We start from the raw sequence: 21,566 nt of genomic DNA, 5'->3' as shown, positions 1-21,566 counted from the left end.
AAGTGGGGTTGCATAAAAGTGGGACTTCTTGGAACCCGGTCATTACTGGAGCAGTTATAAAGTGGCAGTTCTAATAATGTCTCTTATTCATTATGTAACACACCAGTACACAAACGTCACGCAATATACACAACATAAAAGTACACGAACACCACACAAAACAAATCCTGGCGAGGGTCTGCAATCTCTAATTGCTCTTTTTCTTGTTTATCAGTGTTTTTTAAATAAACTTGTGGGTGCCCGTACGTGAGGGGCCGTATGTGCAAAAATAATAATAATATAATAAAAAAATACTTTCAAACCGCGTGCCAGAAACAACAACCACATCGGCAGTTCCTTCGCTCTCGTGTGCCCGTATGTGCGTGGCCGTACGTGCAAAAAAAAAAACAAAAAAAAACTTTCAAACAACGACAAAGGCCGTTCCTTCGCTCTTGTAAACGACGACTGGATTGGGGCATTGTGTTTATCTGTAAATGCGCATAAGAAATCGAGAAATTATTAGAATACAGTAAGTCATCACTATCCGGAGTAGTGCGTGCCCGTACTGAATGTTCACACGCATTCCACGAATTATCGCTTGAATTGAAGTCACAACTGCTGTGATACACACACAGAGTTAATTAAAATCCAAATTAAAATCAAGTTTACCTCCCTGTCTTTGCTCGCCATGACATTCGCTGCCAGTGACCATTGCTCCTCCTACGCCACGGTAACGAAGGTGCCGTTTCACCATCGGCCACGCCTTCGCAGCAACGTGTCCTGTCATTGGTTTGGTAAATAAATGGCCGCAGCAACGTGTCCTGTCATTGGTTTGGTAAATAAATGGCCGCAGCAACGTGTCCTGTCATTGGTTTGGTAAATAAATGGCCATAACTTGGGAAACAGCTGAAACGGATGAAGAAGAACGATATCAAACCTTGAAAAGGCACATACACAGGTCCCCAGTGTTAATTGTGATATCATTTCGAACGAAGAAGAAGAGTTGTGACGTCAATTGTGACGTCATAGCACCGTGTTCTGTCATTGGTTTGGTAAATAAATGGCCATAACTTGGAAACCACTTGTCCGATTAATATCAAATCTTGAAAAGGCACATACTCAGGTCCCCAGCAATATTCCTGGCAAGGTTCAATTAGATCGGACCAGTGGTTGTCGAGAAACAGCGGTTTATTTATATAAATAGTTCATATAAATACAGTTTATATGCAGTTTACACGAGAAACAGTTTATATAAATAAAGACAACCCCCTGTATTCACGAGGTTCCTTTAGTTTTTCCCTCGATATGAGAGCATTTTCTCCTTCGCAACTACAGTATGTTGCTGTAACTCATCTCCAAGGATGCACCTGTGTGTGAGTAGTGTAAGTTGGTAAAATAAATAATGGGAAAGTTATCAAAGATGAAGGCCCAACCGATTGGGAAAAACAAACAATTTAATGGTTCACACCTGTACACCTGATCAAAAGGACGTGCAAAGAATAAACCCTGACTGGTGATGTGAAGAACTTCCAACAAGACGAAGAACAAACACAGATATGGGATTAAAGATATCCGAAAGTTCAAGAAACAAAATAAAATTCCAGTTCAAGTTGAAAATCTATACTTATCATGTGATTGTGTGTGTGTGTGTGTGTGTGTGTGTGTGTGTGTGTGTGTGTGTGTGTGTGTGTGTGTGTGTGTGTGTGTGTGTGTGTGTGTGTGTGTGTGTGTGTGTGTATCCATCACCATTTTGGTGAAGGGTCATGTTTGTTCGAGCAAGTTGTGAAGTTTTCTTGTTCTCAGAGTTTTGTTCCGATGGATATTTTCAGGATCGTCACTGAACCCCAGACAGTCTCCAACTGCAGTTAGTTTGTAGTAATATTCATTCCCAGAGATATTTTAGAAGACCTAACAGAGGTTCTTCTTCATCACTCCAGTTGCTGCAGCTGTCACTGACACAATGTCGACACTCTTCAACTTCCAGGGAATTTTGACTTCATTTTCCAGATCTCGGTATTTGGTCATTTCCCTGATATCACGGTATTCACACCTCTGTTGTATCTTCGTGTGTATTTTTTGATGACGAGATAAAGTTGATGAAGAAACAAACGCCTTGTTACAAACATAACACTTGTGGGGTTTATCCCCGGAATGTATTCGTTCATGTTGACGTAAATTTGATGATCGATTAAACGCCTTGTTACAAACAGAACATTTGTGGGGTTTATGCCCGGAATGTATTCGTTCATGTTGCCGTAAAGTTGACGATTGAGGAAACGCCTTGTTACAAACAGAACATTTGTGGGGTTTATCCCCGGAATGTATTCGTTCATGTTTATGTAAAGTGGATGAATCACCAAATGCCTTGTTACAAACAGAACACTGGTGGAGCTTTGCCCCGATGTGAATATTTTTATGACGATGTAAAGTTGATGAATCACCAAATGCCTTGTTACAAACAGAACACTGATGGGGCTTTGCCCCGATATGAATATTTTTATGACGATGTAAAGTTGATGAATCACCAAATGCCTTGTTACAAACAGAACACTGGTGGGGCTTTGCCCCGATATGAATATTTTTATGACGATGAAAATTTGATGATTGATTAAACGCCTTGGAACAAACAGAACACTTGTAGGGTTTATCCCCGGAATGTATTCGTTCATGTTTATGTAAACTTGATGATTGATGAAACGCCTTGTTACAAACAGAACACTTGTAGGGTTTATCCCCGAAATGTATTCGTTCATGGGTATGTAAAGTTGATGATTGATTAAACGCCTTATTACAAACAGAACACTTGAAGGGTTTATACCCAGAATGAACTCGTTCATGGGTATGTAAACTTGATGATTGATGAAACGCCTTGTTACACATAGAACACTTGTGGGGTTTATCCCCGGAATGTCTTTTTTGGTGATAATTTAAACCTGATGACAAAAAAAAGGCCTTGTTACACACAGAACACTTGTAGGGTTTATCCCCGGAATGTCTTTTTTGGTGATAATTTAAACCTGATGACGAAAAAAAGGCCTTGTGACACACGGAACAATTGTATGGTTTAACCCCAGAATGTATTGGTTCATGTTTATGTAAAGATGATGAAGAAATAAAGGCCTTGTTACAAACAGAACACTTGTAGGGTTTATCCCCGAAATGTATTCGTTCATGGGTATGTAAAGTTGATGATTGATTAAACGCCTTGTTACAAACAGAACACTTGAAGGGTTTATACCCAGAATGAACTCGTTCATGGGTATGTAAACTTGATGATTGATGAAACGCCTTGTTACACACAGAACACTTGTGGGGTTTATCCCCGGAATGTCTTTTTTGGTGATAATTTAAACCTGATGACGAAAAAAAGGCCTTGTTACACACAGAACACTTGTAGGGTTTATCCCCGGAATGTCTTTTTTGGTGATAATTTAAACCTGATGACGAAAAAAAGGCCTTGTTACACACAGAACACTTGTGGGGTTTATCCCCGGAATGTGTTTTTTGGTGATAATTTAAACCTGATGACGAAAAAAAGGCCTTGTGACACACGGAACAATTGTAGAGCTTCTCGTTTCCTTGGATGTGCTTGATCGCCTTTAAACAACTTTTGTGGTTGTTGTAAGAGACGCTGCTCCATTTGTCATTGTCCTGACAAGAAGGCATTTTCTGATTGAAATTATCTTCTTCATCAAACTGGGCAGAGTTGGTAAAAGAAACGATTTTCATTTCTTTATCTGCAAAGACAATAAAACACAAAACTAACTGGAAATCATCTGAAAATACATCATCAGAACCCCTCCCCACCCCACACCCGTAGACTCCCTTAGACGTTTTTTAATGTTGTGTGCAAACTTTAGTAAATCCTGGGAGATTAAGGTTTTGGTCAAGTTTCATTGAAATTGCGTGGTTTTTTTTTTTTGATACAGATATACGAGTGGGGTCAGACTGGTATATTGTTGTGGGCTGGGGTTCAGTGGCGATAAACGACCACTGAGTGGAGCAGTGGAGTCATCTCCCACCGAACACTTGGAATTTAGGTCGTGACTCTTGGACAACTCCGATAGGTCATGGGTCACCGAGAGGATCGTGGTTGCCAATATCTTGACGGCGTGAGGTCGGGTCCACTTGTCTAACTCCAATTTACCTAAGAACTCACGCCATCTAATTACGGGAGAAATCACACCCTTATTCGGACTTTGTCCGAATCGAGTCGCGATCACCGACTTGGATCCGGCGTAACCGAGCGAAAGTTACCAAAGCCGCGCCGGACCAAATAAACAATTTACTGGCACGAGCGGCCTTCCTAATTCTCAATACGCACCTTGCTCGGCCAATGGAGGAAAGCACAGAAAACGAGCTGGTACATTTAACAGGGGTTGATTTATAAGGTAGGTGGACACAAAGAGCAGAGTTAAACCGACTGAAAGCAATGCAGGAATGTACAAGGCACTTAAACAATTCTACTTGAAGACGGGCCCAAACACAGACACATATCCAAATAAATGGACCCCCTCGGGTCTTTATTGAAGGCTTCCAGCTCGAGGAAAGGTGAGCTGGAGACCAGAGCCTGTGCTTGGAGCTGTCCACCTCGTGTGGTCTTCGACGATCCGGCTCGGCGACACTCGAACCCGCAACACGATGCTGCTCCAAGCACTAAGTACCGCACTCTCCAACCGGCCACGCACCAATCAACCAAGACCAAGGAGAAGTTCAGAGACGACGATGACACAGGACCAGACGAACCAGCCAGCACCAAGACCCACGACCCCCAGGACGACGATGACTTTCACGACAAAAGCTCCCAGCCTGGCATTCCTTTTTCCTCCGGGGTGAGCAAATCGCCATCTGAGGCGTTCTCCACCCTCATTGGACGGGGCGTCGTGGGAAAGTCGCTCACTGTTGCCATCTCAACCCTCATTGGCCGGGGTGTCGTGCGAAGTCGCCCTCTGTAGCCATCTCAACCCTCATTGGCCGGCGTGTCGTGGGGAAGTCGCCTTCTGTTGCGTGATTGGACAAGGGGCACGCCCCTGCCTGGTCTGAGTCCCGGTCTGAGGCGATGGAAATCTCCGCCCATGTAAGCGGCCAAACGCATGTGGGCAATGGCGTCGGTGTGTGAAGTGAAGTGAAGGAGATTTGTTGTCAACGAAACTCCGCAGCACACACATGAAATACCCGTTAAACACAGGTAGGGGGCCCTAACTATAAACACAAACTTACTGATATAACTGTTCTTTAAGAACCTGAATGTTGAGTGCTCATGGGTGCCAGATTCGTAACAACATATCGGTTTATCAATATTATTGAAATAAAAAACAAAATGAGAATCTAATTTTTTTACGCAAGTTCCAAAAATACACAATGGTCCAATCGTCCATTGTGTATTCATATGTGACGTACACATCATTGACACACGGTAACTTTTCAAAGTACTGTATTCCGACACGGAGCTTTCTTTTTTCCCCCATGAGAAGGATTATTTTACTTCCAACGACAACTTGTGTTAAAAATGATTTTGTTTGAAGGTGAGATTGGTATTGGCAACCGACATAGGACGAATTCCATCGCCATCGCCGTCCCATGTGGTGGAACCATGTGGGGTGCAATTATGCGAACAACACATTTGTGTGTTCACAGAGTGGATTGGGATTTGGTGATTCATGGTGAATAACATTCCTCCACCAGGATGAACAGTTTATGTTTTGTATCCCACCGACAGGCTGGATCTGCTGACCTGAACCAAAATTGAATTGGCTTGTTATTGTCATCTGACCAGTGATCCACCAACTTTTGTGAAAGTCCATCCACAACTTTTTTTTCAGGGTTCTCAAGGGTGAAAGGATGAAAAATGACGATTTTAGAAACTTGACCTCAAGATGACCTTTGACCTCAAAATCAATTGTGTTCTCAGATGAGACTACCTCCACAACTTGGTAAAGTTCCATGATGATCGGTTTAGAATTGTGACCTGTCGGTGATGAACAATCTAACAGACAGAATGATCAATATATTTAAAACCACTCACAGAGCGACACCTGGCAAAACTTCGGAAGAGAACATACCTGTCCGCCAGGTGGAACACATCACATTTTGTCTGCCACTGATAGAACGGATCTGTATCCGGACTTGAACCAGAATCGAATCTTGTTGTCACCGAACCAACTCATCCACCGATCTTTTTTTTTTTTTTTTTTTTTTTTTTTTTTTTTTTTGTATACCTTGGTCGAGGCTCGTATGAGAGCTAACACACAACTCACAGCAAGGAGGCATGAGACAAGAGGGGCGGGAGTGGAAGGGACAAAACATTGGGGAACAGACACAGGTGAACTGTGGAAGGGAGAGGGATGGGGATGGGACGGGGAACATGGCGAGGGGAAGATGGACATTAAAGGGACTTTCAGGAAGGAAAGCAGGAGAATTGAAGGAAGTGGGCTTGGGTGGATTATCGGGGGTAGAAAAGTTCGAGGATTTGGATGGGGGAAGATAAGAGGTGGTGGTGAACAACTGTTATGAAAGGCTGGAGGGAAGATTGGGAAAGAATAGATTGAGGGAGTTTATTCCAAAGGCGGGAAAAAAGAGGAATGAAAGAGTGAAGATGAGCAGTGATTCGTGATTTTGGTAGTTTTACCAGAAGGGGGTTGTTGGCGGACCTTGAGCGCCCTGTGGAAATGTGGTTGGGACAAATCGCAGAGAGAGCAGGGGGCAAGGCTGGAGAGGAGTCGGTAGAAGACAGAAAGACCACCGACCAACCTGCGGTGATTGAGTGAGAGGCCCAAAGACTCAGCTTCATTGCGGGAGATGCCAATGATCTTAAAAGCCCTGGTTTCGACAGCGTGAAGTCGAGAAAGGTGGGAGGCAGGAGCACCAGCCCAGAGGGGAGAGCAGTACTCCATCAGGCTACGGACAAAAGCTTTGTAAGTGGTCAGGAGCTCAAGAGGGCTGAGGAAGGACTTTGCACGACGGAGGATTCCCAGTCGGCGACTGGCTTTTGAGGCAAGGTTGGAAATGTGACTTTCCCAGGAAAGGTCATGGCAGATAGTGAGACCCAGAAGCTTGAAAGAAAAGACTTCTTCCAGAGGATTGTTGAGAAAGTGGATGGGGGGTTTTGTAAACGGTCCTTTCGAAGAGACATAGTGAGAGTGTGAGATTTGTCTGGATTGAAAGACATGTTCCACGTGTTGGACCAGTTTGTGATTTTATCCAGATCTGCAGTGAGCGAAGAAGCTGCTGCTTGCCGGTCTGAGGGATGACAGATGGTACGGCAGAGGGTTGAGTCATCGGCAAAGAGAAATAGAGGATTTTCCAGAGAGTCCGAGAGATCATTGATGAAAACCAGAAAAAGAACAGGGCCCAGAACGCTACCTTGAGGAACTCCAGCCTGCACAGGAAGAGGGGATGAAAGAACTCCATTTAGGGCCACACGTTGACTGCGACAGGAGAGGAAGTCTGCGAGCCATGAGTGGAGATGGCCTTGAATACCATGGGAAGAGAGTTTGGTGAGTAGGGCAGGGTGCCAGACTGTGTCAAAAGCACGTGATATGTCCAGGGATACGGCTCGGATTTCCTGTCTGGCATTGAGGACCTCCATCCATTGATGGGAGAGCAGTAGCAGCATATCTAGGGTAGAGTGACCTGGTCTGAAACCAAATTGATGATTGGAAATCAAGCCATTGGAGAAGAGGAAGGATTTCATGTCTGAAGCGATGATGGATTCCATAACCTTGCTGATGATTGGGAGAAGGCTGATTGGTCTATAGTTACAGGGATCTGTTTTTGCACCTTTTTTATGCAGGGCAGTGATGTTAGCAGATTTCCAAGCAGATGGCGGATGACCTTGGGAAAATGAGAGGGTGAATAGAACAGAGAGAGGGTGAGCAAGAGCAGAAGAGCAGGCTTTGAGGACACGTGGGCTGATGCCGTCTGGACCGGTTGCAGAATCTGACTCGAGGTTTGAAAGCAAGCTCTCCACCTTGTCAGGAGAAAAGGATACAGAGTCCAGGGACAGTTGGGTGCGACTGGGTAAAGTGGGTAGAGATAGTGATGGGTTTGGGACACAAGATTTAGCTGCAAACACCGAGTTTAGACATTCAGCTTTATCACGTGTGGAATCAGCAGTGCGGCCATTTGAGGTAAGGGAGGGGATGGAGGGGGAACATACACCAGAAACAGATTTGATTAAACGCCACCAGGATTTTGAGGAGGGAGAGAGGTTTGAGAGTTCAGACTTGAGATGAGAAAGATGTTGTTTTCTGGCTCTCCTGAGGGTAGATACACACTTGTTCCGAGCTTTGTGGAAAGAACTGAGATTGCCCTCAGTTGGGTTTGCTTTCCATGAGGCAAAGGCAAGTTGTTTCAGGACAACTGCCTCGCCACAAGCTTCAGTAAACCAAGGGCGGGAGGAAGGGTAAGACAACTGAACACGAGAGGGGATAAATCTGTGCATGAGGGAGAGCAAGTTTCTTTGAAAGAATTCCCAGGATGAGTTGATGTTTGAGAAAGTAGTGATAGGAGACCAGTCTGTAAGTTTGATGGCTGCTCGGAGACCCTGCCAGTCGGCTTGAGTGAAATGCCAGACTCGACGGCGGTGAGGTGGTTCTCTGATAACAGCCAGAGAGATGTCCACTTTAACAAGGACGTGGTCAGAAGAACCAATTGGAGCGAAGGAAGAGCAGCAGATATTGTCAGGGAAATTTGTCAAAATCAGATCCAGAAGAGATGGAGTACCATTGGTTGAGATCCGGGTCGGGAAGTTGACCGATTGAGTCAGTCCCAATGAGTCACAGAAAGCTTTTGCTGATGTCCCATGGCAGGTGAGAGAGGTACCCACACCTAGCCAACTGGCGTGATAACAATTGAAGTCGCCACATAAGAGGAAGAGAGAGTTTGGATGAGAAGATAGAAGATGGTCCATGTTTTCGGAGAGTGAGGTGTAGATGGAGTCATCACTGTTCGGTGGACGGTACAGTACACATATAAACATGAGGTGGGAGTGGAGGGGAAGCCGAAGCCAGAGGTATTCCTGGGGGTGTGGGGAGTGAGAGCAGTGCAGGGAGAGTGAGGAATAGAGTCTTTGATGAAGAGAGCAACACCTCCACCAGGACGAGGCTCAGGTCTGTCATACCGTAAGAGGGAGTAACCAGGGAGAGATACTTGGGAGTCAGACACGTCTTGGGAGAGGAAAGTTTCTGTTAGGCAGATAATGTCTGGTTTGTCAGTGGCAACCTGCATGGAAAGATCTGAAAGGTTTGAGCGAAGGCCCCGGATATTTGAGGTCCACACTTTTAATGAAGAGGTAGGGGAGGAGGCTTTGGGTGCAGGAGGTGGAGGGGGTGGGGGAGGGTAGGACGAGGGACGAGGGGGGGAGGTAAGGAGGGTTGCTGAAGGAGTGTGGGGTATTTAACATCACTCATCCACAACTTATTGCAATATCATCATGTACATCGTTTTTGGTCCTCGTCTCTCCGTGGTGAAGAATTACTTTCGGTATTAAAAACATTTCCAGATCCGGATTCGGATCAGATCTTCACGAAAATGGAATCAATTTGTCCTTGTCACACACCGAACCTGTTCACCAAACTCCGTCCGAATCCATCCACAACTTCTTAACATATCCTGTTCACAGATAAACAAACATGGATGAAAACATAACGTCTGTCCAACCTGTGGGGTTGAGGTAACAACGATGTGTGAGGAGGAGGGAGGAGCACGGATTACCCCGACACAGTGATGACGTCATACCGCAGGTGATATCCCGTACCCAGCTACCTCCCCCCGATCCCTCTCTACTCACCGGGCCGACTTTGCTGATCCTGACAGTCGAGGAATTGTGCTGCGATCAGAAACGTGTCCATGTACATCGCTGGTTATTCAAATGGAGGATCCCGGATCTCAGGGGTTCCCCGTGTCCCCCTCCACTCCATCACAGCTCCCTCCAAGGACCGATTTCCTTTGATCTGCGATGTACTCGCGACCTGAGGCCCGACCTCACCAAACGAAATGGGTCCTCGCTCATCTCCCCTCCTCGAGTGCAGAACGGGGCCTGAACCCCGTTATTAGGTCTCAGGTAAACGAACCTCCAAACATTCCGTTCTCTCGTCCCCATTACCCTTATTTGAGGGTTCGTAGCGATCAGGGGCCACACAGAGGAAGGTGAAGCACAAAACATTACCTTCTTGTCCGCAAAATGGCGGAAGAGGTGAGTGTGACGAGGATCACGTGGTGCCAAAACAGCGGGCGAATCACAAAATCAGGACTGGATCATTGGATTCGGAGCGACGTTGATCCGGTGTCTTTTCCCAGGCAACCATAAATGAATTCAACTGAACGGGAAAACTCGTCTGGGCTTTTTTCTACCACAACGGGAAAAGTGGGTAAAAGTACCCGTTCCACAGAACTCCCATGACCCCATTCACCCCGCAATCCCCTCCCCCAGACCCACCATCACCCACATTCACCCCTCCCCCAGACCCACCATCACCCCTCCCCCAAACCCACCATCACTCACATTCACCCCTCCCCAAGACCCACCATCAACCACACACACCCCTCCCCCAGACCCACCATCACCCACATTCACCCCTCCCCAGCCGCACCATCACCCTTCCCCCCAGACCCACCATCATCCCCACACACCCCTCCCCCAGACCCACCATCACCCCCATTCACCCCTCCCCCAGACCCACCATCACCCCTCCCCCAGACCCACCATCACCCCCATTCACCCCTCCCCAGACCCACCATCACCCCCATTCACCCCTCCCCAGACCCACCATCACCCCCATTCACCCCTCCCCCAGACCCACCATCACCCCAATTCACCCCTCCCCCAGACCCACCATCACCCCCATTCCCCCCTCCGACGTTTCTTTCAAAAAACAATTAAGTTTGTTTTTTGTTTTAAAAAACAATTAAGCAACACAGGTTGCAAGTGTGATTTCTTCGTTCCCGGGGAAAAAGGTAACCACCCATTTTTACAGGAAAATCAACAAACTCCACCACCACTGCCCAGTTAACCCTGAAAATTCGGTTAACCGAGTTAATCATCCGACGACCTCAACCCCATCGAGCACGTTTGGGATGAATTGGAAAGCCGACTGTGAGCCAGACCTCATCGCACAACATCAATTTCCGACCTCACGAATGCTCTTGTGGCTGAATGGAAGCAAATCCCCGCAACAATATTCCAGCATCTGATGGAAAACCTTCCCAAAAGAGAGGAGGCTGCAATATCATCAAAGGGAGACCAACTCCCTTTTAATGCCCATGATTTTGGAATGAGACGTTGGACGAGCAGGTGTCCATTTACGTTTAGCCATGTTGTGCAGGTCGAGAGGCCACAGAAAGCACCACAAGCCACAACACACCACAACTTTTTGTTTCTTCCCAACTCAATTCACTCAGTTGCAGTTAATTAAAACATATTCCTGTTTGCCGGTCCAAAGGAACATTGTGTAAAGAGATAAGGAATGTGGTCAACCTTGAATGATCCACAGGATCATTGTATAAGTGGATCTTGGAGTAACTTCACGTCCTCCTAATCTTGCTTCATACACAGGTGTTGAAAGGACATAAGCCAGTTGGTAAACAGCTGGTCCTGGGATGAAAGGAAGGACGATTATGTAATATAATGGAATTTGTTGGAGATAAAACTGTGTATATATGAGGGAGTGACTCGACCATTCAGGCAGAGCACTCTCCGGGTTTCCTCAATTGTTAATTGGTGTTCCTGGTGTTTCCTGCTCTCCGTGCGGCCGCGTGTATTGATGGATAATAATCAATTTTCTCTCAAGTTCATCGACGTATTCATGCCTTCGTGAAGGTTGATCGACGCCTCGACATATGTGTGGGTGTGGGTGTATGTGTCTATGTATGTATGTGTGTATGTATGTGTGTATGTAAGTGTGTGTGTGTGTGTTTATGTATGTGTGCATGTATGTGTATGTAAGTGTGTATGTCAGTGTTCATGTAAGTGTGTATGTATGTGTATGTATGTGTATGTAAGTGTGTATGTAAGTGTGTATGTGTGTATCTGTATGTATGTGTATGCAAGTGTGTATGCAAGTGTGTATGTATGTGTATGTCAGTGTGTATGTGTGTATGTATGTGTATGTGTGTGTGTATGTATGTGTATGTAAGTGTGTATGTATGTATTTATGTGTATGTATGTGTATGTAAGTGTGTATGTATGTGTGTATGTATGTGTATGTAAGTGTGTATGTAAGTGTGTATGTGTATGTATGTGTATGTAAGTGTGTATGTAAGTGTGTATGTGTGTATGTATGTGTATGTATGTGTATGTAAGTGTTTATGTATGTGTGTTTGTATGTGTATGTAAGTGTGTATGTATGTGTATGTATTGTTACAGCTGTGGAAATTCGCAGAGCACCATGTTGGTCCTTAGATCAGTTATGCCGATAAGTCTGTGTTCAGATCGATTTCCCCACCGTTGCCTGATGGGTATAACTCGTGTGATCAGGGCTGTGATCTTTGAGAGTGTTTTTCTTTTACGATCGTTATTTTGGACCAACCGTTCACAACAACCACCTCCACCACCAACAGCGTTCTCACAACTGCCTTCACACAACCACCTTCTCCATCACCACCTTCAGACAACCACCTTAACCACAAGCGCCCGACCACGTGCACGACCACCAGGGGAGTCGTGCTGAGGAGAGGAGAGAGCTCGAGGGAGCTCGGTCGTCAGTCTGGATTGGATCATGGAGGACACGGGCTCGTGGAGCTAACCACCCGGTCCCGTTTTCCTTTCATTTTCTTTTGGGTGTTTGTGTGTGTGTTGGTGACGCTGTGTCTAAGTAAAACTGCATAAGTGGTTGTGAATAATAATTATAGTAATCGGCTGTCGGCTTTTGTTTGCTCTTGCTCTCCTTCTCCCCTTCCCACACTGCATCATCCCCATCAATTGCATTGCCTTGTATTCAATAAATGTGCTTGTTTAAATGTACCTCGTTCGTTGCATCTTTTCCTGAGTTGAGCTGCCATCTTGCACTCGGAATATAGTTGGTTTTGAAATAGCCGGTAAAGTGATCGGGTCCAACGGGACTGCGCGATAATACCCCGCTCGGTTATCCCAAAAGGAAGCGAGCTGCTTAAGCGGCTCGTTTCCAAGCGGTCCCATTGAGGTACAATCTCTCGGTAATCTACCCGCGCGATTAATTTGCTACATCGACAATTCGGCGATTGACCCTGCGACGCGGGTAGATTACGGACAAGGTTGTGGTGTGCTTAAAAACACACCCGTGGCTGGTTTTTGGCGTTGATCCAGAAAGCCGCGACTGGATTGTCCGTCCGTTGGGCGAAGCGGCCGCTATTGGTTAGACGCGGTCGTTCGCACGCCGACGGGTGAGAATCTGTAACAGTATGTAAGTGTGTATGTATGTGTGTATGTGTGTGTATGTAAGTGTGTATGTATGTGTGTATGAAAGTGTGTATGTATGTGTATGTGTGTATGTATGTGTGTATGTGTGTGTATGTAAGTGTGTATGTATGTGTATGTGTGTATGTATGTGTATGTAAGTGTGTATGTGTGTATGTATGTGTGTGTATGTAAGTGTGTATGTATGTGTGTATGAAAGTGTGTATGTATGTGTATGTGTGTATGTATGTGTGTATGTGTGTGTATGTAAGTGTGTATGTATGTGTATGTGTGTATGTATGTGTATGTAAGTGTGTATGTGTGTGTATGTATGTGTGTGTATGTAAGTGTGTATGTATGTGTGTATGTGTGTGTATGTAAGTGTGTATGTATGTGTGTATGTATGTGTATGTGTGTATGTATGTGTATGTGTGTGTATGTATGTGTGTGTATGTAAGTGTGTATGTAAGTGTGTATGTATGTGTGTATGTGTGTGTATGTAAGTGTGTATGTATGTGTGTATGTAAGTGTGTATGTATGTGTATGTGTGTATGTATGTGTGTATGTGTGTGTATGTAAGTGTGTATGTATGTGTATGTGTGTATGTATGTGTATGTAAGTGTGTATGTGTGTGTATGTATGTGTGTGTATGTAAGTGTGTATGTAAGTGTGTATGTATGTGTGTTTGTATGTGTATGTAAGTGTGTATGTATGTGTATGTCAGTGTGTATGTATGTGTGTGTGTATGTATGTGTATGTAAGTGTGTATGTGTGTGTATGTATGTATGTGTATGTGTGTATGTGTATGTGTGTATGTGTGTATGTATGTATGTGTATGTAAGTGTGTATGTGTATGTGTGTATGTATGTATTTTTGTGTATGTCAGTGTGTATGTATCTGTATAAGTATGTGTGTGTTTGAATGTGTGTATGTATGTGAGATATTCAACAAATTTATTCTAGTTTTGTATTTTTAATTAATTTTCTAAAATGTGTATAATTTGTTTTTTCTCTTGGAAGTTGTGTAACGGTGAGTAAATAAAGGTGGAAAAAGTCTGGTTTAATGTAATTTAATTCCAGGCAATAAGGTAACAAAAGGTGAAAATTTTGAAAGGGGGTGCATGTCGACTTTCAATGGGCTCTGCAGGTCAAAGAGACCGAATTTGTAAAAAGGCTTCTCAGACACCAAAAGGTGCATCATCACCAACATCTGAAGAAGTAAACCTTCAAGAAGTTAAGACACGCCACCAATGTAAACCTGCTTTCGTATGTTGGGGGTGTAGCAAGTTAAAGTTGTCCGAAGTCTTGTCTGTGTTGGTTAAATTAGAGATGTAAATAATGTATTGGGCCAAGGAGTACCACGATCGGAAATTTTGGGTCTGAGTGTGCTGAATCAAGGTGTACAGACCAAGGTACCACCGTACCCCTTGCAGACAGAGGCCCTCAGGTATGCTCCTTGCAGACAGATGTTTGAAAAACGGAAAAACTTTGGACCTCTGTGTCTCTGAAACCGCACAAGGAAAAAATTACAACTTGGCACATGGCAAGTACTCCTCATGGGGAATGAGTGTGATTTTTTTATGACGTCATAGGTGCCTTCATTATGATGTCATAATTGCACATGTAGAATGCTACATCTGATCAGTAAGAACATTTTTGAGGGTCCATAAAAAAAATGTTTTGATGACGTCCAGTCATGTGATTCGGTCGCCACATTGTGTTTTTTAACCTTCAAAAATCTTCACTGAAATGGCTGAACAGATTGAGGCGAAACTTTAAACATATGACCGCCTATCCATGACAAACACAAGGTTCACACTATGATCATCGGTCACATGGTTTGGCCGCCATATTGTATCTGCACTAAAACATATAAAAGCCTTTTTCTCCAGAATGGCTGGACTGATAAAGAGAAAACTTCACATAAATGTTCCCCAAGCATGCGTGTGCTAGGTTAAGGAATCATTAATGTCACATGGTTTGTCAGCCATATTGAATTTAAAGAATACTAGTGCGGGCCCGTAGGGGCGGGCCCGGAGGGGCGTGCCCGTAGGTGCGTGTCAGTATGTGCAGCTTCGTGCCTGCAGTATCAGGTCCCCAGCATAAATTGTGACGTCATATTAAATGAAGAAGAAGAATTGTGACGCCCCCTATCTCTCACCCCCCCCCACTCTCCCCCATCCTCTGTCCCCTTTCCTCTCTCGCCCCTCCTCTCTCGCCCCCCTCTCTCCCTCCCCTCTCTCGCCCCCTCTCTCCCCCTCTCTCCCTCCTCCTCTCTCGCCCCTCTCTCTGTTAATGTATTCACAAATGTCTACCAAGCACAACAATAATAATAAATAATACGGCACATCCTCCGGTCCCAAGTGTCGATTGTGACGTCATACCAAACGAAGAAGAAAAAGAATTGTGACGTCAATCGTGCCCAACAAAATTTAAAAATTAAATAATTAAACAAACATTAATTGTGACGTCATATCACCGTGTCCTGTCATTGGTTGACAGATAAATGGCCATAACATGGGAACCGCTTGTCCGATTGATATCAAACCCTGAAAAGGCACATCGGCAGAGCCCCGGCAATATTCCTGGCAAGTTTCAATCTGATCGAACCGGTGGTCGTCCGGTTATTAATAATTTGGGGGAAAATGGCATGATAAGGTGAGGTGGAACGACACCTTCAGCTGCCATAAATACACCTTTCCAACACTGAAAAGAGCAATAAATGGCCGTAACTTGGGAACCGCACGTCCGATTGATATTAAACTTCGAAAAGGCACATCCGCGGGTCTCTGGCAATATTCCTGGCAAGTTTCAATGAGATCGGACCGGCGGTCATCGAGAAACGGCAGTCGCAGACAAACAGACAGACACACAGAGATTGCTGGAATTATAGATAGACGAGTGCATGCCCGCATATGCGTGGCCGTATGTGCAAACCCTCCCCCCCCCACAAAAAACTCAAACCGAGTGCCAGAAACAACAACCACACAAGCCGTTCCTTCGCTTTCACGTGCACGTACGTGCGTGGCTGTACGTGCAAAATATATATATATATATATATATATATATATATATATATATATATATATATATATATATATATATATATATATATATATATATATATATAACTTCTTCTTTCGGCTGCTCCCGTTCGGGGTCGCCACAGCGGATCATCCGTATGATCCGCATAGTGATTTGGCACATGTTTTACACCGGATGCCCTTCCTGACGCAACCCTGGTCACCTCTTATGACACAGGGATAAGGTACACCGATTTTAACCGGGGTATACATATATATATATATATATATATATATATATATATATATATATATATATATATATATATATATATATATATATATATTGTTGTGGTTGACGAAATTCGCAAACCACCATTCAGGTCCCTTAGGTGAGATATCTCGGTAAGTATATGTGTAGTTAGGCCCAAACCCGTTGTTTCGAGGGAATAAATGTCATTAATTCGGGCTGCGACCCTTCTAGATAGCCGTTTTTCTTTTACTATCTTTATTTTGGACCAGCCGCCATTACTACCACCACCAACCACGTCTCAACAGCCATCACACAACCACCAACCGCAACGCCGCTTCACAACAACAGCCACGACCTTTACCGTCACAACTCGCCCTCGCAACCATCGCATCACCGTCATTCCCACGCTGCTTGTGGGCACCGATACTGGACTCGTGCAGGGCGCGCACCGAGCAGGGGTGCAAAAGCGCCGGCCTTTCCGAAGCAAACGGACCAAAAACGACTTACGCCCACTTCTGTTCCGTCCTATCAGTGAGCGTGGGGCGATTTGGCCCCGCCCCCAGGTGCGTTGGAGTAATATCGCTATATGCAAATTCATGGATCAAAAAGCATTCACGCCCACTTTTCCTCGGTCCAATGGGGAGCCAGTTAGAGGTGAAGGGTCGGAGGTATAGGGTCGAAGGTGAAGGAGCGAGGCCACGGGGCATATAAGGGGCTGCGTTCGTCAGTCAAGGCAGTTAAGAGTTCGGAGGCAGTTAAGAGTTCGGAGGCAGTTAAGAGTTCGGAGTCAGTGAAGAGTTGGGACGAGTCAAGAGAGGAGTCGGAGAAGGCGGTTGGACGGAGCTGTGGAGAGGTGGCGGCGGCGAAGGCGGTCGAGGGGGTGCTCGTGTCGGAGTTGGGGAGCTGCGGAGAGGAGAGGCCGGTAACGCGACCGAGGTCGTGGTGGAGACGCTCGTCGCGGGACCCGAGCCAGGGAGATATCCTCCTTCCCCCGAGCATCAACAACCCCCTCCTGTTTCCCCCTGTGCTGAGATAGTGCGAGAAGGGGGCCCCGTTCCCACCCCATACCAGGCAGTGTCCGCGAGGCCCGCGGAGTCGGGGCGCCACCGCCATTTTGCGGCTCATCAGACGGGTAGGCCCGACGCGGTCTCGGCCCCAGGCCCGCCTACCCCCCTCATCCTTGAGGGTGGTCCTTTTCTTTTGCTTTGAGTGTATGTGTTGTCGGCGCCGTCTTAGAAGTAAAACTGTATAAGTGTTGCCGTGTGCTCGGTAGTCGGTTAGATCTGCATTGTTGCATTTGCTTTTTGTGTATTATTGTGTTTCTTCTTCTTTTACATTTGCTTTTGGTGTAATTGTATATGTGTGCTTTCCGTTCATCGCGAAATAAATGTGCTTCATGTTGAACTGTTTTCCCGTTTCGCTTCGTCTTTTCCTTTATTGAATCTCCATCTTACTTCACGTAAAGGGTTGGTTGGTCGTGGGCTAAAACGCCCGATAATTAATCGAACCGTCGAGGCCGACGATAACACCGCTCGGTTATCCCGATAGTACGGAACGGGTCGCTTAAAGTGGCCCGTGTCCGAAGTCGACCTGCGGCGAGGTGCGATCGCCCGGTCGACCCTCCGTGTGGGTACTTAGGTAGGTCGAATTTGGCGAGCAACCCTATCCCACGCGGGGGGCCGGTTGGCACGATCGTGGTGAGGCCGAAAGGTCCACCCGTGACTAGTTCCCGGCGTTAGTCCGAAAGGGTCACGACGGGATTGTCCGTCCGGTGGGCGACGTGGCGCGATTCGAGTTACGTGGCCGCTCGCACGCCGGCGGGCGCGAAGCCGCAACACTGGTGTCAGGTCGTGCGATATAAACTCATCGCCCTCCTCGCGGCACTGGTATCGGAGAACGGGAAAACGGGCTCTCCTGTCTCCAGCTAAATTCACGGGAATCGGTCCAGGGGTGAGAGGAGCGACCCCCGATTCCCTCCAAATTACGAGCGATTTAAATTAACCCTTTACGAGAAATAAGATGGTGTCTCAAGGCGAGCGGGAGCCGGGGGTATTAGGTATGTGTCGTCATGTAGGATCCATGGCCCAGGTCGGTTCTTTTTATAATTATAACCCCACCACTAACTGTGGTCAGTGGGAGCGGCTTGAGCACGAACTTTGCCGGCAAACGGAGTCGCACAATGGCAGCACGGAGCGGGCTGATATTAATGGCACAGCACGAGGCGTGAGCTCCCAGTCACCGGTTCAAGGCACGTGGTCACGGCATGTGCCATGGCAGGCGTGGCAGGATGACTATGCGAGCATTGGCAGGCTTCAGGCACAATTGGGGGATGTCTTGGAAAAGGTGAAGCGTTATGAAGAATATATCGAGGAGGTGCAACGTGGAGTGGACGAGTCACAACGGCACGCAGACGCGCTTCAGAAAAATTACGTGTACGGGGGGACACAGCGATTGGACGATTTACTGGAACGAATTCGGTGGCAAAAACATGACTTGGCCAATAGAGTCGACAAATTACGTGGGAAAAATAATTTGGTAGTGTTTTATACCCGTCAGTTGGAATATGCAAAGAGCAAACTGAACAAAAGAATAGAGGAACAGCAGATTGGTATCTCCCAGGAAAGGAAACAATGGGAGGAAGAATGGAAAACCGAGCTTGAAAAGAAACAAAAGGAGCACGACTTGGAAGTAAAACAATTAATGGAAAAATTATTGGAGGAAGCAAGGCGGTTCAAAGAACTAGAGGGGAGAGTGAGGGAAATACAGTTGGAAGAGAAAAAATGTGAACACGATGGGGAGTTGGAACAATTGAAAGAAGAGATAAGAACAGGCAATCAGGAAAGAGAAAGCCTAGAATGGAAGATAAAAAGAGGAGAGAGACAGCTCGAGGAAAGGGCGGAGGAATTGCTGGAAAAGTCAGAACAGTTCGAAGAACTGCAGGGAGAATTGAGGGAGGAAGGAGAAAGGAAAACAAAGCTCGAAAAGGAAAAACGCGAAAAAGATGTAGAATTGGAACTACTGAAGCGAGAGGTAAGGGCAAGCCAGTTTAAAAGAGAAATCCTGGAAGGGGAGATTAGAATGGGAAAGGAATGGCAGAAAAAACTAAATGAATACAGTAAAAAAAGGGACGAATTGAGGAGGGAAGCGGTGGAAAGAAGAGATGATATGAGTGAAGAAGCACGCAAATTGAGAAAGGAATTGGAAACAAAAACTTCTGAGATACTGAAACACGAAAACAAAGAAAGAGGATTACAAGACGAACTGAGGATGTTAAAAGAGGAAAGGAAGAGAACAGAGAATGAAACGTTAAGGAACCACACTGAGCAGATTGAACAATTCGAAGCCAAAGCAAAGTCGGAATGTGCGGAGATGAGAAAGGAATTGGAAAAGAAAGCTTCTGATTTACAGAAACACCAAAACAAAGAGAGGGAATTGCAAAACGAGTTGAGGATGGTGAGAGAAGAAAGAACGACAACAGAGAATGAAACGTTAAGGAACCACACTGAGCAGATTGAACAATTAGAAGCCAAAGCAAAGTCGGAGTGTGCGGAGATGAGAAAGGAATTGGAAAAGAAAGTTTCTGAGTTACAGAAACACCAAAACAAAGAGAGGTAATTACAAAACGAGTTGAGGATGGTGAGAGAAGAAAGAACGACAGCAGAGAATGAAACGTTAAGGAACCACACTGAGCAGATTGAACAATTAGAAGCCAAAGCAAAGTCGGAGTGTGCGGAGATGAGAAAGGAATTGGAAAAGAAAGTTTCTGAGTTACAGAAACACCAAAACAAAGAGAGGGAATTACAAAACGAGTTGAGGATGGTGAGAGAAGAAAGAACGACAACGGAAAATGAAACGTTAAGAAACCACACTGTACAGATCGAACATCTGGAAGCGAAGGCCAGATTAAAGAATGAGATGCAAGAAAGAGTAATGATGGAAGAACGAATCAGACAGGAAAAGGAAGTCAGCCAACTGAAAGAAATAACGAGATTGCAGAATGAAGAACAAGTAAGAGTACTGAAAGAACAAGGAATGAGACAGGAGAAGGAAATCAGCCAACTGAAGGAAACCACGAGATTGCAGAATGAGATGCAAAAAAGAGTAATGATGGAAGAACGAATCAGACAGGAGAAGGAAGTCAGCCAACTGAAAGAAATAACGAGATTACAGAATGAGGAACAAGAAAGAGTACTGAAAGAACAAGGAATGAGACAGAAGGAAATCAGCCAATTGAAGGAAACGACGAGATTGCAGAATGAGATGCAAAAAAGAGTAATGAAGGAAGAACAAATAAGACAGGAGAAGGAAGTCAGCCAACTGAAAGAAATAACGAGATTGCAGAATGAGGAACAAGGAAGACAGTGGAATAGGATATACAAAGAACAAGGAATGAGACAGGAGAAAGAAATCCGTCAATTAAAGGAAACTATGAGATTGCAGAACGAGGAACAAGAGAGACAGTGGAATAAAAAACTGAAAGAGTATGAATTTGAAACTGAACGACAAAAGGAAAAAAATAGGTTGGAATATGAGGAGAAGTTGAAGGAGCAAGGAATGAAGCAGGAAGGAGAAATCAGGAGATTGAAGGACACAAGGAGATTGGAGAGGGAAGAACGAGAGGAACAATGGAATAGAAAACAAAAAGAACATGAATCTGAGGTTGACCAATTGAAAGAAAACCTGAGGCTGGAGTACGAGGAGATAGACAAAGAACAGCGAATGAAACACAAAATGGAGATGAACCAAATGAAGAAAACCATGAAACTGGATAAGGAAAGACAGGAGAGGAAACGAGGAAGAGTAATGAGACAGCAGCAAATGAAACACAAAAAGGAGATTAACCAAATGAAGAAAACCATGAAACTGGAGAAGGAAGGACAGGAGAGGAAACGAGGAAGAGTAGTGAGAGAACAGCGAATGAAACACAGGAAGGAAATGAG

At 45.3% G+C, this 21,566-nt stretch overlaps 1 protein-coding gene across 3 annotated transcripts; it reads right to left on the bottom strand.

Annotated features, from left to right (window-relative positions):
- Positions 1-1,415: 1,415 nt before the first annotated feature.
- LOC147006443 (uncharacterized) lies at positions 1,416-10,351 on the bottom strand. 3 transcript variants are annotated; one of them, XM_085868774.1, is made up of 2 exons: positions 10,148-10,351; positions 1,416-3,716 (listed from the first exon to the last, which is right to left on the bottom strand). In XM_085868774.1, exon 2 carries the CDS (start codon positions 3,706-3,708, stop codon positions 1,888-1,890), a length of 1,821 nt encoding a protein of 606 aa, XP_085724900.1. In that variant the 5' UTR covers positions 3,709-3,716; positions 10,148-10,351; the 3' UTR covers positions 1,416-1,887. The 3 variants fall into 3 exon arrangements, with proteins under 3 accessions (XP_085724900.1, XP_085724897.1, XP_085724899.1); XM_085868771.1 differs by having other exon boundaries at positions 9,770-10,349; XM_085868773.1 differs by lacking the exon at positions 10,148-10,351 and adding an exon at positions 6,042-6,176.
- Positions 10,352-21,566: the final 11,215 nt, after the last annotated feature.

The sequence above is a fragment of the Eptatretus burgeri genome, unplaced genomic scaffold, assembly GCF_056783735.1.
Source record: "Eptatretus burgeri isolate ZD-2024b unplaced genomic scaffold, Ebu_testis_v1 Ebu_testis_scaffold_3174, whole genome shotgun sequence".
Lineage (NCBI taxonomy): Eukaryota > Metazoa > Chordata > Myxini > Myxiniformes > Myxinidae > Eptatretus > Eptatretus burgeri.
The sequence above is the reverse complement of the archived record's forward strand: the minus strand, read 5'-3'. Positions and strand labels throughout refer to the sequence as shown.

What these genes read in the sequence shown, in the direction of transcription:
- LOC147006443 (XM_085868771.1), bottom strand. Translation starts at nt 9,836, where the DNA reads ATGTACATGGACACGTTTCTGATCGCAGCACAATTCCTCGACTGTCAG. An exon ending in GGATCAGCAAAGTCGGCCCG is followed by an intron (nt 3,717 to 9,769) that starts GTGAGTAGAGAG and finishes TTGTCTTTGCAG; the next exon opens with ATAAAGAAATGAAAATCGTT.